Source organism: Dendrobates tinctorius, unplaced genomic scaffold, assembly GCF_039654945.1.
Source record: "Dendrobates tinctorius isolate UK_male_01 unplaced genomic scaffold, ASM3965494v1 ptg000007l, whole genome shotgun sequence".
NCBI classification, from domain to species: Eukaryota; Metazoa; Chordata; class Amphibia; order Anura; family Dendrobatidae; genus Dendrobates; species Dendrobates tinctorius.
In genome coordinates this window covers 24,340,056-24,359,393 of record NW_027361675.1, presented here as the reverse complement: position 1 = coordinate 24,359,393, position 19,338 = coordinate 24,340,056, and the positions used below count along the sequence as shown (strand labels likewise).

Sequence of the window (19,338 nt, the reverse complement as noted above, 5' to 3'; positions counted from 1 at the left end):
AAATTGCCCTCCCCAGTGTCCCACCTCCCAACTCTCAGAATAGTGCAATAGTTCCCATGATAAGCCCGAATCTACAGGCTGCTCTGTTCTGTGCTGTGTGTGGCTGGACGCTACAAGCAAGATCTAGTGACCTCATTGTGTCTTCTGCACCGGACCTTAGAGAGTGCAGAGAGCGCAGGCCGTGTGGTGGAGCAGGAAGCTGCCGGCTCCCTACTCCACTATTGCATTCAGCCATATCTATGAGGGTATAGACTGGACATATGCCGACCTCCAGAGACAGCTTCTCAAATCAGGGATCCTACACAGGGGTATGCTATAGAAAGTATACAAGCTTATAATTATCACTTGTGTATTTCTAAAGGGGCCATATAAAATGCTAGATCGTGCTTTATTTTTCCTGGTATCCATATTTAAGAGTCAAATAAATTTCATCTAAATCATGTTTGCTATAAACCTTCTAAACTGAGAAATAACTTTATCTCACTGACAACTATCAGTGTAGCTATATAGTATGTGCAGACAGGCTTTATATCATCTGTACCTGAGAAAAGCACTTACAAGATTTCCTCTATTGAGTCCAATTCTGTCTTCTTCTCTTCTAGTGATTTTTCAAACGATTGTTTGATTTCCTTCCTGTTGTATATGGAACATATATCATCATCTCATATGTAAATGTATAAATGTACAAACATCTGCAATTTGAAGAGCATTAGTGAACAAATTCCGCCCCTTGGCCTCCATCCAAAATGCTTTGCCAATACTTTTCACCTACATCACACAAATGATGCAATGTTGTCTACGTGGAGCTACCACTAGAGGGCGATAACTGTATATGGACAGAAGAAACCTAGAAGGCTGGCAGCATAAATAGACCTCATGGTCCATCTGCCCAAATGATTTACTTTTGATAGATATCCATCTCAGGCTTATTTCATGATATAATGACTGGGAAATTTTCTATTTTGGAGTCTTCATTTTTTATTCCCCGTCGTCCAAGAGCCATATCCTTTATTGTTTTGTTCTACATAATCATTTGAGGACTTGATTTTTGCGGCTCAAGTTGTAGTTTTGAATTACACCATTCCCTTTTCCATATAATGTAATCAAAAATGGGAAAGAATTCCAAAAGTGGTAAAATGGTGAAAGAAAACCACAATTCATTATAGCATTCATTATCTAATAAAAATGGCTTGGCAGTATGATTGTTTAGGTCAGCTAGAATAAGGTGGTTAAAAATAATTTAAAACTTTGTAAATAAAAAAATTAGTTTGTGACACCATTTTCTGAGACCACATAAGACGTTTCAATTTATTTTTACTGCATGTTTTATATTTTTATAGATCGGTGATATAAAATGTCTTTGTTTTTTATTCTTTTTTTCAATATGAAACAGAGGACTATTGAACATTTTTAGGTTTTTTTTTTTTAATATATTTTTAAAAATGACTCTCGGGAAATGGTGACAAACAGAATTTTTTATCTACACCTGTAGATAAATTCCTAAAGGGGTATAATTTCCAAAATGGGGGTCACTTGAAGGGGAATTCTGCTCTTCTAGCAATTAGGGGATCTTTATATGCAATCCAGAAACTAGTCTAGGAAAATCTGCGCTCCAAGAGGCAAATAGCGCTCTGTTCCTCCTGAAATTGTGGGACAAATTATGGTGCCATTTTTACCCAATTCTTCTGTCAAAATGTAAAATCTGGGACTAAAACAAAATTTTAGTGGTAAAAATGTAGTAATTTTTTCTTCACTGCCCAGTGGTCTAGAATTCTGTGACACACCTGTGGTGTCAATATGATCACTGCACCACTAGATGAATTCATTGAAAGGTGTAGTTTATTAAATGAGGTCACTTATGGGGGGGGGGGGGGGTCTTCTGCTGGCACCCACAAACCATAACAGTAAAATCAGCGTTACAGTGGGTACGGAAAGTATTCAGACCCCTTTAAATTTTTCACTCTGTTTCATTGCAGCCATTTGGTAAACAACTCTGTGACCATTCCTGACTGGACCAACAAGAGTCCTGACCTAAACCCAACTGAGCATCTCTGGAGAGACCTGAAAATGGCTGTCCACCAACATTCACCATCCAACCTGACGGAACTGGAGAGGATCTGCAAGGAAGAATGGCAGAGGATCCCCAAATCCAGGTGTGAAAAACATGTTGCATCGTTCTCAAGAAGACTCAAGGCTGTACTAGCTCAAAAGGGTGCTTCTACTCAATACTGAGAAAAGGGTCTGAATACTTATGACCATGTTTTTTTTTTAATACATTTGCAGAAATTTCTACATTTCTGTTTTTTCAGCCAAGATGGGGTGTAGAGTGTACATTAATTTCTAAGACAGGTGTGTGCCATTACAAATCAAGTCCTATCAGTTTAATTAAACACAGCTGGACTCCAATGAAGGAGTGGAACCATCTCAAGGAGGATCACAAGGAAATGGACAGCATGTGACTTAAATATGAGTGTCTGAGCAAAGGGTCTGAATACTTATGACCATGTGATATTTAAATTTTTCTTTTTTAATACATTTGCAGAAATTTCTGCATTTCTGTTTTTTCAGTAAAGATGGGGTGTAGAGTGTACATTAATGAGAAAAAAATGAACTTTTTTGAGTTTACTAAATGGCTGCACTGAAAGAGTGAAAAATTTAAAGGGGGCTGAATACTTTCCAACCCCACTGTAGTTCATGATATCATCTATAACGTTTACTTATATTACATCAACAATTCTCTCTACTTACATTTTCACTATCCAATTCTTTGTGAATTCTGTATGCTTCCCAGATTCTGTTATCTTTGTGGTGTTCTTACTATTGTACAAAAAAGGTACATCAACTTGTGAGAAATGGTCAAAAACTCGCAAATATGAGAAGCTTTACAATCTATTTTATCAGAGAAATATGCTTCCTTCTCCACTTATGAGCCACTTCTACTCCCCCCACCTCCTGAACTCACTGTCTACGCTGAAGAAAAAAATAACACAGGTTAAATCTATCCAGAGGGACTGTCGGCTCACTGTGATGTCTGCTTACACTGCCTATTATAGTCTGGGTAGAGGAGAATCAGTGCAAATCACTAGGAGGCAGATGTATAGTACCCTGCGGCAAACACTACAAGTAAACGGTCAGATCCGCACGTAAGTACATCCATCAGCCGCCTCCATTGACACCGATAACAGCTGATTGGCGAGAGTGCCGGGTGCCAGACCCCAGACATTGATGACCTATCCTAAGGATAAGCCATCAATGTAAAAGTAGTGGACAACCTCTTTATAGATTAATTGTGTCCAGGAACATCACCCGTGCCATAACCAATGCACTTACTGGCATTGTCACTTAATGACCAACACGTGGATAAGCGCTTGTGGCCAGGGATGCTATATTTCCCTGATGGCACACTGGGTGAACGTTGTGGAGGCTGGGGCTGAGTCACACCCTGGCACGGTGCATGTGCTCCCAACATTGAGGATTGCTGGCTCTACTTCTATGAGGGTTTCCACCACCTTCTACACCAGTTCCTGCACCCCCTCCTGCTCCTACTCATCCTCCATCTCCGATGTGGTATCGCCGAGCTGGTCATCCGCATCAGCCGGAAGCTCTGCAGCACTGCCTCAGTGAAATGGCAACAGGCTCTGCTGAAGCTAATTTGTCTAGAGGACAAACCGCACACCGCGGCAGAGTTACTTGATGTAATAAGAAACCAGACAGATCTGTGGTTTTTGTTACTGAACCTCCAAGGTGGCAGCTGTGAAGCTTAGCCAGCTCACACATGTACCATGCTTGGCACATGTTCTCAATTTGGTAGTTCAGTGGTTTCTGAAAACAAACCCAGATTTGCCAGAGCTTTTGGTTAAGGTACGTCGCGTCAGCGCTCACTTCCGCAAGTAGGCTACAGCTGCCACACTCTGGCAGTGCTGCAGCAGGGCATGCAAATGCCAGCTCACTAACTGGTATGCAACTTCACCACGTGCTGGAACTCCACACTGCACATGCTGGCACGGCATTGTGAGCAGAAGGGGACAGTGATTGAGTCCCAGCTACAACATGCCCGTCGGTATTCTGTCCAGCCTCTGCACATATCAACTGGAGCATGGATATCTGACATTTGTTTTGTTCTGCAAGATTTTGAGGACTCCACAAAGGTGGTGAGTGGCGATGGCGCCATAGTCGGTGCAACTATCCCGCTTCTGTGCCTACTTAAACATGAAGCTTTACATGCAGACCAGGTGGGGATGGAGGAAGATATAACAGAGAGATTGTAGCCAGCCCAGTCTCATCTCATCTGCTCAGCGCGGATTGGGTGATAATGAGTAGGTGGACGCTGAGGAGGAGGAAGAGGAGGAACTGGAGCTGGTGGCTAGGGCAACAGAGGCTAGCCACCATACAAGCTTTGTTCCATCTCTCTTACGTGGATGGGCTGAGGATGGGAATGATGAGAAAGAGAGGAAGGAAGAGGAGATGGAGAGTCATCATCATGGTGGAGACAGGGATTTATTACTGTATAAGTACATCAACTACACTTTCTAAATCTTTTCGTTCAAAATATTTTTTTATGGATTCATCGACTCATCTATATAGTTTATCATCTAACACGGTTATTGTTGCATTATGGTGGTATATAAAATTTACAAAAAGCGTAGAAAAATATTTCAGGATTACTCATCCATAGAGCATTCCATGCTTTCTGTCACATTTTGGTGGTATATAACAGTACAAAAAAGCATTTTAAAATGTTGCTTTTTTGTTCACATTTCTTACAGATACACTACTCCGTGATCTGGTGTACATTTTTGTGATATATAACATTCAAAAACAGTTTAAAAATTTTGCTGAGTTATAGTTCTCAGCCATACAGTATTACATGTTCTTGAGTACATTTTGTAGCTTATAACCCTCAAAAAACTTCTTTAAAATTTTACTCTTATTATATTGCTCACCCATAGGGTATTATATCTTTTTTGGTTCATTTTGTCGCTATAAAACCCTCAAAAAACTTGTTCAAAATTTATTGCACCTGTCCACCAGGCCCGGATGGGTAATATACCCAACCGGGCATTTTCCCGCTGGGCCGCTGTCATGTGGGCCGCTTGCCAGCTGATGCCGCCACTGGCACTCCATTCTCGCCCTAGCATGAGAACTCCCCCGCCCCGCCCAGCAGCCACTCACAGCGTCGCTTGCCTGCTCTCTTCTCTGTACACAGGACCTTTGATGAGGTCACAGGAGGGGAGGAGTCAGGGGTCACATGATCAGGAGCCTTTGTCGAGACCACTGATCATGTGACCCCTGACTCTGCCCCTCCTGTGACCTCATCACAGGTCCTGTGCGCACAGCCCTGCCTCTTGGTGTCTGCAGGACTCGGCTGTGCTGGTTGTCATTGTGCTGGATGAGGGAAGTATGTGTGGGGTCAGGAGGGGTTTACAGGATAGATGTAGCAGAGCTGTGTGTGTACGGAGAGGAGCCGCGTGTGTACGAGGTGTACGGAGAGGAGCCGCGTGTGTACGAGGTGTACGGAGAGGAGCCGCGTGTGTACGAGGTGTACGGAGAGGAGCCGCGTGTGTACGAGGTGTACGGAGAGGAGCCGCGTGTGTACGAGGTGTACGGAGAGGAGCCGCGTGTGTGTACGAGGTGTACGGAGAGGAGCCGCGTGTGTGTACGAGGTGTACGGAGCGGAGCCGCGTGTGTGTACGAGGTGTACGGAGCGGAGCCGCGTAGGTGTACGGAGCGGAGCCGCGTGTGTTTACGAGGTGTGCGGAGCCGCGTGTGTTTACGAGGTGTACGGAGCGGAGCCGCGTGTGTACACGAGGTGTACGGAGCGGAGCCGCGTGTGTACACGAGGTGTACGGAGCGGAGCCGCGTGTGTACACGAGGTGTACGGAGCGGAGCCGCGTGTGTACACGAGGTGTACGGAGCCGAGCCGCGTGTGTACACGAGGTGTACGGAGCGGAGCCGCGTGTGTACACGAGGTGTACGGAGCCGAGCCGCGTGTGTACACGAGGTGTACGGAGCCGAGCCGCGTGTGTACACGAGGTGTACGGAGCCGAGCCGCGTGTGTACACGAGGTGTACGGAGCCGAGCCGCGTGTGTACACGAGGTGTACGGAGCCGAGCCGCGTGTGTACACGAGGTGTACGGAGCCGAGCCGTGTATGGAACGGAGCCGCGTGTACGGAGCGGAGCCGGATGTGTATGAGGTGTTCGTAATGGAGCCGCGTGTACAAGGTGTACGGAGCGTAGCCGCGCATGTACGAGGTGAGCGGAGCCACGTGTGTACGGAGAGGAGCCGCGCGTGTATGAGGTGTACGGACCGGAGCCATGTGTGTACGGAGTGGAGCCATATGTGTACGGGATGAATGGAGCGGAGCCGCGTGTGTACGAGGTGTACGGAGAGGAGCTGCTTGTGTACGAGGTGTACGGAGCGGAGCCAGATGTGTACGAGGTGTACGGAGAGGAGCCGCGCGTGTACGAGGTGTACGGAGTGGAGCCATATGTGTACGGGATGAATGGAGCGGAGCCAAGTGTGTACGAAGCATACAAAGCGGACTTTTCCCACGGACACAGGAGTACACAGCAGAGCCCCGAGGTGCATTTTAAAACTCGCACATGATGTTCCACCTGAAGTGATGTGCTGGAAGCTGACCGGAAATGAGATAATTTCATGAGGAGATTGTGACGGAACTAGGAATGCTTCAGATCCATCACCATGTCCTCCTCCGACAGCGCAGACAGCAGGATCGCCTTGGAATCGGGGATGCCGGCCATGTGAGCGGATCATGATATGTCCTGCATCAGGAGGCTCAGGTGGGCACTACAATGGGAGCTGGGCTGCTATAGTAGCTTTATAGAATAATTCTTTATTTCTTTCTCTCTGTTTCTTTCTTTCTCTGTTCTTTCTTTCTCATTCTCTGTTCTGTCTTTCCCTCATTTTCTCTCTCTCTAATCTTTCTTTTTTCTTTCTCTCTCTGTTCTTTCTTTCCCCTCTTTCTTTCTCTCTGCTTTCTTCTCTCTCGCTCTCCTTTCTTTCTCTATCTCTGTTTTCTTTTTTCTCTTTCTCTGTTTTCTCTCTTCCTTAGTGCCAGTCAGTGTGCCCATAATGCCAGCCACTGTGCCCTCAGTACCAGTCAGTGTGATCAGCAGTGCTAAATGGGTGTGGTTGGGCGTGGACATGGGTGTGACTAGTTGTGAAGTGGGTGTGGCCGGGGCATGGCCTAAAATTTGCTGCGCGCCGCAGTCTTTGTCCCTCTTTCCCTTCTTTAAAACTTGGGAGGTATGATAGGGGCGGCTATGACCAGGTGGTCTGGTTGCCCAATGGATAGCAGTTCTGCCAGGAATTCTGTCATCATGCATACAAAAGGGGACAGAGCTTTGGGAGGAGTACTGTACCTAAAAGCAATAAATAGGACTGAGCTGAAATACTGGGCATAGCTGTGACTACATGTTAATCTCCTCTCACTTCTTGTAACCTACAAGTGTACAAAGTTATTATATAGTCACCATGTGACTAGTGGGCCTGTGTAACTTCAAATGCCAGGGCTGAATTTTAGTCCCAGTCCGGCCCTGCTGTCCACACTGCCAAAAGTACCAATACCTGGTTTAAAAACAACAGTATCACTGTGCTTGATTGGCCAGCAAACTCGTCTGACCTTAACCCCATAGAGAATCTATGGGGTATTGTAAAGAGGAAGATGAGAGACACCAGACCCAAAAATGCAGACGAGCTGAAGGCTGCTAACAAAGCAACCTGGGATTCCATAACACCTCAGCAGTGCTATAGGCTGATCGCCCCCATGCCACGCCGAAGTAATTAATGCAAAGGGAGCCCCGATCAAGTATTGAGTGCATTTACTTAACATAAAGCACCAATGATAATCATCAAATCCTAACAACTGCATTCATACATTTAGAATTTTTACATTTTAGGCAAATAGGGAAATTAGTCGATATTTTAATTTTAAACTCCCCCAAATTTCTTTTTTTACAAATGCTGCATGATGTAGGGTTGGCTATTTTACAGCCCAACACAACTTGATCTTGACATATCCTAGAGATAATCCATCACTTTCTGAATTGGAAAAATGCTTTAAAAAATTCTTAGATTTTTCCAAAAATGCACGATGGCAGCACTAGCCAGAGAATAGTGAGGAGAAATGCACACTAGACCGGAATCATTCCATCTTTGGTACACTTGAATCCTCTTTTACATATAATTCACATATAATTTACATATAATACATAATACATATAATTCACATAATTTTACATATAATTCACATAATATATTCACTAATAAAATATACGTACTCGGTAGCTCGACTCAAGCTGATCCGTCTGAACCATCTTTTTCTTTTTTTAGGTCTATAATAAAAACAGTTTTAATACATGAGGCCTTGTATCATGATTCACCGATTATACACTATATTACAATACATACATCTGATTTACATAGTTACATTGGTGGAAAAAAGATCTAGGTCCATCAAGTTCAGCCTTTATCCACCAATTATACATTTTTTTGTCACTATATTATCTATAACCCACAATGTTATGTGTACAGAGAAAATCATCCAGCCTTTTTTTAAAGGCTGTTATAGTGTCTGCCATTACTGCGTCTTGTGGAAGGGTATTCCACAGTCTGACTGCAATAACTGTAAAGAACCCTTTCCTATTTAGCTGCCACGGTACCACATCAGCCATCCTCCAATCCTGTGGCACCAACCCGATTACCAGAGAGTCAAGAAGATGGGCTACAGCAGTCTTTTAATAACTGAGCTCAATTCCCTCAGTATCCGTGAATTAATGCCATCTTGTTCCGGGGGATTTGTCAATGTTTAATTTGCTCAGACGCAGTCATACTTCTTCTTGTGTTAAACTATATCAGTTGGTGAACTTTGTTTTTTGCCTTGTTGAATGATCGCTGGAACCATCAGTTCATTGGTGAACATGGATTAAAAGTGACTGTTTAATATCTCAGCCTTTTCTTTGTCCTTTATAATTATCTTGTTATCATCTGTTAAGCGGCAGATACCATCTATTTTTTTCTTTTTGGCATTGATGTATTTTTAACATTTTTGGAGATGTATTTTAATGTCGGTAGCGACTTGTGTTTCAGTAGCTAACTTTGCTAGCTTGAGTTCTTTTTTCCTTTTAAAAGATATCTGTCACCAGGTTTGAACCACCTAATCTGAGAGCAGCAAAGTGTAAAGACAGAGACTCTGATTCCAGTGATGTCCTACTTACTGGGCTGCTTCCTGTAGTTTCATAAAATCACAGTTTTATCAGGAAGATATTATCACTTGTGGACTAGTAAATCTGCCACCATATAGTCCTCCATATTTTTGAGCTCTATATAGCCCCGCCCCCCACTGTCACAGATTGGCAGCTTTCTGCCAATGCCCAGTGTACACAGAAAGCAGCCAATCACTGGTGTGGGCGGGGTTATACAGAGCTCAACATTCAGAGAACTGCTAGATCTGATTTTGATAAAACAGTGATTTTATCAAAACTGCAGTAACAAGCTTAGTAAGTGACACATTGCTGAAATCAGGGTCTCTGCACCTACATCATGCTGTTCTCAGATGGAATAGTAAAATCCTGGTGACAGATTCCCTTCATGGTGTTTACGTCTCAGCATTCACCAGTCCTGTGCGTGTCTTAAAACCACCGTATAACTGAGTAATATCAAATTTCATTATTATTGAAATATATACAGATGCTATGAGCCAGATCTGAGGACATGTTTTCGCTTTTACCTGCAGGTATCACTAGAAGACTAGTTGTCTCATGTTATTTAGTCTCCTGCTCTGTGTAACCTCGCCCTCACCACTAATTAGCAGATTTCTGTCAATGTATGGTCGTGGGGGTCCGACTACCAGTACTCCTCCCAGAGATCCTGAGAGTAAAGGGTCCACAGCGCTGGTTTAGTGTTGCATCACCTCTATTATTCCAGGTAGCACTGTGCTCTCAGCCATGTCTGAATTAGGGGCAGCACTGCCTCATTCACCTACATGAAGATATGTGGTAGCCCCCTGTATAATGGGGCGGGGGGGGGGATCATTGAATCTTGCTGGTGACTATGGTTCTCCACAGTCAAATTCACTTGGTTTCCCTGTAACTGTAAAGTGTAACTAAGCCCCCCAGTAAGTCACAGTCCACAGTGTGAGGGGAGCGGAGAAACTGTAATAATATAGATCATTTATCATCTATAACGTTTGGTTTAATTAGCACTTACTCAGTCACTTTTAGGTTTTCAAGGTCGATGGTCCTCTCCTCAATTTTCTTTTGTAGGAAGTTTATGTACTTCTCCCTATTGTACATGGAAAATTTATCTTATATTAAAATATACAAATCCCAGTATTAGTGACCATGACAAATTTAGCTAAATTCCTCCTCTTCTCCCTCCATTCCAGATACTCTCTTTGCCAACAGTTTTACATTTCCTATATTCCACTGTTAAAGGGAATCTGTCAGCAGGATTTTTGCTATTTAATATGGGAGCAGCATGATATACAGTTGTGCTCAAAAGTTTACATACCCCGGCAGAATTTTTGCTTTCTTGACCTTTTTTTCAGAGAATATGAATGATAACACCAAACCTTTTTCTCCACTCATGGTTAGTGGTTGGGTGAAGCTATTTATTGTCAAACTACTGTGTTTTCTCTTTTTTAAATCATAATGACAACCCAAAACATCCAAATGACCCTGATCAAAGGTTCACATACCCCATTTCTTAATACCGTATATTGCCCCCTCTAACATCAATGACAGGTGAAGTCTTTTGTGGTAATTGTGGATGAGGTTCTTTATTTTCTCAGATGGTAAAGCTGCCCACGCTTCTTGGCAAAAAGCCTCCAGTTCTGGTAAATTCCTGGGCTGTCTAACATGAACTGAGCACTTGAGATCTCCCCAGAGTGTCTCAATGACACTGAGGTCAGGAGTCTGAGATGGCCACTCCAGAACCTTCACTTTGTTCTGCTGTAGTCAATGACAGGTCGACTTGGCCTTGTGTTTTGGGTCATTGTCATGTTGGAACATCCAAGTACGTCCAATGCGCAGCTTCCGGGCAGATGATTGCAAATTTGCCTCCAGTATTTGCTGATAATGTGCTGCATTCATCTTTCCTTCAACTTTGACCAAGTTTCCTGTTCCTTTGTAGCTCATACATCTGCAAAAACATCAGCGATCTACCTTCATGCTTTACAGTAGGAATGGTGTTTCTTTCATCATAGGCCTTGTTGACCGCTCTCTGTGCTGTTTTGTATATTGTAGGTGAGATGCTTTGTAGCATTTGCGCAGTAATGGCTTTCTTTTGGCAACTTGACCATGCAGCCCATTTTTCTTCAAGTGCCTCCTTATTGTGCATCTTGAAACAGCCACACCGCTAGTTTTCAGAGCGTCCAGTATTTCAGCTGATGTTATTTGTGGGTTTTTCTTTGCATTCCAAACTATTTTCTTGGCAGTTGTGGACAAAATTTTTGTTGGTCTTCCTGACCGTGGTTTTGTTTTTACAGAGCCTCTGATTTTTCCATTTGTTAATCACAGTTTGAACACCGCTGACTGGCATTATCAATTCCCTGCATTTGTTTTTTTCTTATCTCTTTCCTGTTTTACACAGTTCAACTACCTTTTCCTATTGACAATTCTTTTGCTTTCCCCCATGTCTCACAATCCAGAAACATCAGTGGCTGGATGAAAGATGCATGAGTCTGTCTGGATCCCAAAAACGCACTCAGCTTTATGAACACACACTGATTACAAGCAAAGAGGTCACAGGTGAGGATGTCATCTTTACTAGCCAGTCAAGCCCCTTTGTGTCAACTTCTGTGCATGTTATCAGGCCAAAATCACCAGGGTGTGCAAACTTTTGATCAGGGTCATTTGGATGTTTTGGTTGTCATTATGATTTAAAAAGAGAAAACAGTAGTTTGAGAATGGCTTCACCCAACCACTAACCATAAGTGTAGAAAAAGTTTTGGTGTTATCATTCATATTCTCTGAAAAACGGCCAAGAAAGCAAAAATTCTGCAAGGGTATGTAAACTTTTGAGCAGAGACCCTGATTTCAGCGATGTCACTTATCGGCCTGCGTGCAGGAGGCTCAATTAAATCACTGTTTTAACAGCAGGAGATAGATTATCCATAGAGAGCTAGTTGTCACTTGTCAGATAGTCCTTCTGCTTTGTATAACTGCATTCCCAGCACTGATTAGCAGCCTTCTGTCATGTACAATTTACCCACAAAGTTGTCAATCAGTGCTGGGGTGGAGTTATACAGGGCTCAACATTGAGAACTGATTGATCTATAGCAGGAAAAACAGTGTTTTTATTAAAACTGCACCAAATAGTCCAGTAACTGATACATCGCTGGAATCAGGGTCTCTGTCCCTGCATTATGCTGCTGTCAGATTACATATCAAAAATTTGGTGACAGATTCTCTTTAAAGACACCAGGTATTTGCCACTAATCTGAAAGCATCATAATGTAGAGACAGAAATCTGACTTCCAATGACGTGTTACTTAGTTGGGTTGCTTGCTGTAGTTTTGTTAAAATCACGGTTTTATCAGCATGAGAATTTCACTAGATGACTAGTAAATCTGCTGCCACGTAGTCCTCCACACTCATGAGCTCTGTTTAATTCTGTACCCACCCCTGTTTAGCAATCCTTTGCCTATGCACAGTGTACACAGAAAGCTGCCAATCAGTGGTGTGGGTGGGGTTATATAGAGCTCAGCATTAGAGCACTGCTCGATCGTCAGCAGATAAAAGATTGATTTTATTAAGGCTACTTTCACACTAGCGTCGTGCGACGCACGTCACCCTGCGTCGGGGCGACGTAGCGTCGCACGTTGTGAAAGTTTTGCCCAAAGGGGGCAGTGGATGCAGTTTTTCAATGCATCCGCTGCCCCATTGTAATGTCCGGGGAGGAGGGGGCGGAGTTTCGGCTGCACATGCGCGGTCGAAAATGGCGTACACGACGCATCAAAAAATGTTACATGTAACGTTTGAGTGAGTCGCGGCCGCCAAAACACGACGCATCCGTCGCACGACGGATGCGACGTGTGGCAATGCGTCGCAATGCGCCGCTAATGCAAGTCTATGGAGAAAAAAAACGCATCCTGCGGGCAACTTTGCAGGATGTGTTTTTTCGCCAACACGACGCATTGTGACGTACATCGGCCGACGCTAGTGTGAAAGTAGCCTAAAACTGCAGCAAGCAGCACAGTAAGCCTCTTTCACACATCAGGTTTTCGCCGTCAGGCGCGATCCGGCGCTTTTGACAAAAACCGGATCCGGCGAAATGCAATGCCGGATCCGGTTTCCCCACCATTGACTTACATTAGAGCCGGATCGAGCCGGATGGCCATGCGTTTCATCCGGTTTTCGCCGGATCCGGCAATGTGTCGCGATCCGGCGTCTGGAAAAAACGGCTACTGTAACGTTTTTTGTCTCCGGCGAAAAAGCCGGACACGCCGGATCCGGCGTGTCCGGCTTTTTCACACAATGAAAGCCTATGAGCGCCGCAATGCGCCTGATCCGGCAACAGCCGGATCCGGTGGCCGGATCTGGTTTTTTTGGTCTGAGCATGCTCAGTAGCTCTGCCCACAAGACACATATATAAAAGCAAGACAGTGGGACCCTCAGCCACACCCAACATGCCACCCAAGACAGCAACCAGGCGCAGGAGAAGGCAGGAGACCACTGCAGCAACATCAGCACCACCACCACGCCAAATGGAGCAGCAAATGGAACATGCTGAACAACGGGAGGGGAGTCCAGCAGCAGATGAGAGACGGTAATTATCAAATCCCCCATTCCTCCAAACTAGGGCCATGGAATATCAAGATATTCATTGCCCCTTTGTTTCTCTTTATTCAACAGCCGCCCAAGAGATGCAGCAGCAGCAGCAGGAATGGCAGCACTGGCAGCAGCAACACCACCCACAGCCATGGAGTCTGGCCAGCAGGAAGACAGCACATCTTCTTCTGAGAGCCCTCCCTCGCATCGTCAGCGTTTGACGGTAAGTTTTTATTTCCAAAATCCATCATCTCTGTAATATATGTCTATTCATTGCCTTTTATTTCAAAACAGGAATCACAAGATGAAGAGGAGCTCCCAGAAGAAGAAGGAAGGGGTGAACAGACACTTGGAGTGGGCTCACAATTGGTAAGTTTTTTGCATCAAACGCAGAAACACAACATCACACTACACACAACACATAGTAAACAATGTTCTGCAGACCACACACAGCAAACAAATGCCTACATCCAAAGACATAACATTTTTTGTTTTCTTCTCTAGTCTTCCCAATCTGGTGCTCGGCCAAGAGGTCCTCGCAGTGCCTCCCAGGGTCGTCGGCGACAGCAACACGGCGGTCACCAGCGTGTAAGTATAAATATTTTTGCTTTGTTTTTTTGCACTTTTTATTTCATTTCTTTTGTGGAGGCTAATTATGTTATTTTTGTCTTTTTCTTTAACAGCCTTCACAGCGTGCTCCCGACTCTGACGGTGAGGATGGAGGGATTGATGTGGACCGCCTCATCGATCTCGTCAGAGAAAGGGAGCCACTCTGGAATATGGCTGACCGCCGCCACGCTGACCTGATCGTTCCCCGACGACTCTGGGAGGAAATCTGTTCGCTCATGGTGGGCCGCTGGGAGGACCTCGATGCTCGGGCCCAGATTAAAGAGCGTAAGTATATACAGTACCGGTTGCTTGATGTAAACCAGTGTTTCCCGAACTCCAGTCCTCGTGGTCCCCACGGATCATGTGTTCAGGATTTCTATTTACTTTGGAAATCCTGAAAACATGACCCCTGGGGACCATGAGGACTGGAGTTTGGGAAACACTGATGTTGTATACTAACCACTTTGTCCTTTCTCGTTTCAGGGGAGAGAATTGTGAAGCGGTGGCGGTCTGTGAGGGATCGTTTCAAGAAGGAGTTCAATAAAGAGATGCGGGCCCCGAGTGGATCTGGAGGACGCAGGAGCAAGTACAAGTACGCACGAGCCCTGTCGTTCCTCCGGGAAACAATGGTCACCAGAAGGTAAATATTACACACCACATGTGACAAAAAAATGTTTAGATGTAACTTTTTTTTTTCAGCCAGGGCCATACCATGTCACTATTTTAATTGTTTTTTTTTCTCTTTATTCCACAGCACGGTGAGCAGCACTCGGGAGCCTGCACGATTGGACCCTTCTGAGGCGATCCCTGAGGAGACCGGCACCGAGGGACACTTCGACCGCCCCGGTACATCTGCACCTTCCCAGCCTTCCCACACATTCAACCCATCTGTCCCATCCACCAGCACAGGAGCATCGTGGCCGCCTACATTACATGAAGCTGCTGGTGAGGAGATCGCTTTCCCTTTACCCCACCCTTCTGCCCCTGCCACCTCTAGTACACCTGCGGGTACTGGGCGGCAGCGGCAGAGGGGTCAGGAAAAGACTTATGCGCCAGAGTTCTTGCATCTGAATGCATCTTTCCAGAACTGTCTAAAAGTCTTGTCAGAGCAAATCTCCGCAGGCTTTCAGCAGATCAACTCCAGCATTCTGGAGGTGAAGACACTTCTGCAAACCATGCATTCAGAAGCAAGATCTTCGCCAAACCACACCTTTTTCAGGTCTGTTGTGGAGCGCATGGAAACGCTCTCTCCTACCCAGCAGATGCATGTAATGCATTCATGCCACGGTGCTCTCCAGCACGTTACCTCCCAACCTCCTCCTCCCACCACAGTAGTTCCTCCACCTGCACCCCCTCCAGCCACTTTCCATCCTCCCCCTCCTATTACATACCATCCACCTCCCCAGTACCAGCAACCTCCCCAGTACCAGCAACCTCCCCAGTACCAGCAACCTCCCTAGTACCAGCAACCTCCCCAGTACCAGCAACCTCCCCAGTACCAGCAACCTCCCCAGTACCAGCAACCTCCCCACTTCCAGCAACCTGCCCCGTACCAAACTCCTTCCCCGTACCAAACTTCTTCCCCATACAACTTGCCATCAACATCATGTGCTCCTACAGTCCCTGCCCAACCCTCCACTCCACCGCCCACCACCTCTTCTGCCTCCCACATGTCCACCCATTCTGTAGCTTTTTCCACACCTTCACCTCTAACTGTTCCTTCCCCTCTAACTGTTCCTTCCCCACCACGATCCCAGTCCTCTCTCCACACTCCCAGTGTCGAAGTGTCCCGCAGCCCCTCCAGCAGTATTTCCACCACACACTACACCGAGTTGTAATGTTTTTTTTTTAATAAAAATGCCCATTTGTTTGTTTTCAAACATTTATTCAAAAAGTTTTTTTAACTAACTTTAAAAACATTTTACAAAAAAAAAAAAATTTCAAATAAAAGTTAAATTACTTTTACAATGTTGTCTCATTTCTTTCTGCGGCGAAATATGTTTACAAAAAAAGGTTAAATAATTTCAAAGGTCAAAAGGTATTCAAAACCTGGTATATAACTGTGGGTAAATTTTACCTTTTTGCCACAGTTGTGTTCCTGGTTGTGTTGGAAGCAAAGTATTTCACCTAAAAAGTTGTGTTTATTGTTGGTGATTTCCTAACAATGTACACAACTTTTGTTAAAAGGTGAAATACTTTGCATAAAACACAACCAGGTACACACCTGTGGCCTAAAGGTAAAAATAGTAAGACCATGACAAGATAGCCAACTTTGGTTGGCAAAGGTATATACTGTTGGTACAGAAGGTACACAAGTTTGGTTAAGGGCACAAATCTTTCACACTCTGTCATCCTGCCAGTGTACTCTGCCTTGAGGTGACAAAGTATAGTGCAAAATTGTCCCTCATTACTGAAACCGTCACAGAACTTCTAGTGGTAATGTCATGGTAATCTTGCAAGGTGGTTTCTTCAGAGGTGTCCTCAATGGAAATGGGTTCCTTGCAGATAACAAAATTGTGGAGTACCACGCACGCTTTGATCACCTCGTCCACAGTTTCTGTCTTGAGGTTGATCGCAGTCAATAGGACCCGCCATTTGGCTGTCAGAATCCCAAAGGTACATTCAACCATTCTTCTTGCTCTTGTGAGGCGGTAATTAAAAATGCGTTTTGTTCTTGACAATCCTCTGCTAGAGTACGGTTTCAAAAGGTGTTCTGACAGCTGGAAGGCTTCATCCCCTACACAGACAAATGGCATAGGTGGACCAGATGTTTGCGGCAGCGGTCTAGGTGGTGGGAACTGGAAGGTGTTTCCATACAGTTTATGCCCCATGGCAGACAGTTTGAAAACTTGAGAGTCATTGGAGCGGCCATAGGCCCCAATATCAACAGCAATAAATTTGTATTCCGCGTCAGCGATGGCCATGAGGACAATGGAAAAATATTTCTTGTAATTGAAATATTCCGATCCCGATCTGGCTGGCTTTACAATGCGGATATGTTTCCCGTCCACAGCGCCCAAGCAGTTGGGAAACTGACATATCTGTTGAAACTTTTCTGAAATTTCAATCCACCTCTCTGTTGTGGGCTCTGGTAAAAACTCTTCAGCTAAGGAGTCCCACAGTGCACGGCATGTGTACTTCACTATTCCTGATATGGTGGAAATCCCGAGTCTGTACTGGAAATGCAGTGACGAAAGGGATTCTCCAGTTGCAAGAAATCTGTGGGGAATTAAAAAACAATCAATTAGTTTTAAATCACAGCATTACATACCAAAACTGACCTATAACACTTGGAGATACAAACTACCACCAACAAGATTGCAGTGAAAGTGTGCTCTGATGCGATCACATCCAATAAATGTGGCTTACCTTAAAGTCACCATCAGACGCTCTGCGGGTGAAACAGAGAAGCGGCAATAGGTGTCCGCTTTTCTTATGAGGTGTGCAATGCGCTCCACCAAGTAATCAAAATTCTCCATTTTCATCCGAACATATCCAAAAAATTTATCCGGGTTTCGTCGAAGGTCCATGCATAGTGTAGAATAGACCCCACGCGTCATTCTCTTGGCTGTGATGGGGTGGATCCACAAACGTCGTCTACGATGCCTGATGCGCTGCTGTCTCGCTCTCTCCTTCTCCAGAACAATCACCCTCAAACGATTCGCCTCCGCTGTAAAATCCGCCAAATTCTTCAAAATATTTCCAATGACAACATCCATCTTCGCCAGTAACTTGCTCTTCTCTCCAACCTGCACTTTCTCCTCTACAACCTGTCAAAGAAGGGCTGTAGGAACACGCTATATATAGTTTTCCAGTAGCCAATCCCGTTCGGAAGGCAACAAGGGTCAATTTTAAAAACCGGATCTGGCGTAATCCGTCGAAAAATGGAACAAAAACCGGATGAACCGGATGAGACGGATCCGGTTTTGTCTGTGAAGAACAAGACGGATCCGGCAGAAAAACGGATCCGTCACATCCGGTTTTACGAAATATTTGCCGGATCTGGCGCTCCGGCACGACGCCGGATCGCGCCTGACGCCGAAAACCTGATGTGTGAAAGTAGCCTAAGTGACAGATTGCTGGAATGGTTGCTTTTAGATGGGGTATCAAACACCCGGTGATACATTTCCTTTAATACCAAGGTCACATGACAGTAGATTCTCTGAGGGAATAGGGTTGATTATGCTAACAACTCTCTGATTAAACTCTGATATGAACATCAGCACAATGTGATCCGACTCTCTTGGATGAAAGAATAGGATCACGCTGTGCACAGAAGATGGAGAATAACATTTCTCCATCTGTTCTATTGTATGAGTCAGTGAAAATCGAACTGCACTCAGCTGTCATCCAAGTGCAGTCTGTTGTTTTCCTTGCACCCACAGACTTGAATGGGTGAATGACATTCAATTTTAGAGTGAAATCGTAGCATGCTGTGATTTTTTTTCACTATATTCTGTCAGTGAAAAAAATTGTTGATCAGCACTGCCCCTTTGAATAACATTGATCCGAGTGCTATCTAATAAAAAAATCAGATAGCAATCGTCCGATGTATACTGCGCTGCGAGCTAGCCCTAAATGCTAGAATTCTGCCTATCAGAGGCTGCCAATAAAAAGCATTTTTGTATGGGGAAACCTAGAGATCTAGACGATTGTTGGCAGAAAAAGACCACATGCTCCATCTTGTCTATATTATTTTGCTTTTTTACGTATACAACAGAGGATTGCTTATTCCAGATATAATGCATTTAATATACTGGTTATTTTTCTAACTATATACCAGAAAGTGAATATTGTAAACATTGATAGCAAAAAATAGCAATATTGCAGTTGTTTGGGATTTTGTCTTCTGCAGCCTCCATACATTCCAATACACTGCAGGCTGCTCAGTGCTGTTCACTGGGAAAACTGTCAGATGAGCTCTGTATACACATCCC

At 44.6% G+C, this 19,338-nt stretch overlaps 1 protein-coding gene across 3 annotated transcripts in view; it reads right to left on the bottom strand.

The window, feature by feature from the left end:
* Positions 1–19,338, bottom strand: part of LOC141086517 (uncharacterized) — a 63,484-nt gene that overhangs the window by 28,439 nt on the left and 15,707 nt on the right. For all 3 annotated transcript variants that reach the window (XM_073572669.1, XM_073572662.1, XM_073572654.1), the window contains exons 7-10: positions 10,230–10,304; positions 8,303–8,356; positions 2,749–2,817; positions 559–633 (exon numbers count right to left, since the gene is read on the bottom strand). In XM_073572669.1, coding sequence (XP_073428770.1) covers positions 559–633; positions 2,749–2,817; positions 8,303–8,356; positions 10,230–10,304 — 273 coding nt within the window. The remainder of the gene's footprint in view (positions 1–558; positions 634–2,748; positions 2,818–8,302; positions 8,357–10,229; positions 10,305–19,338) is intronic.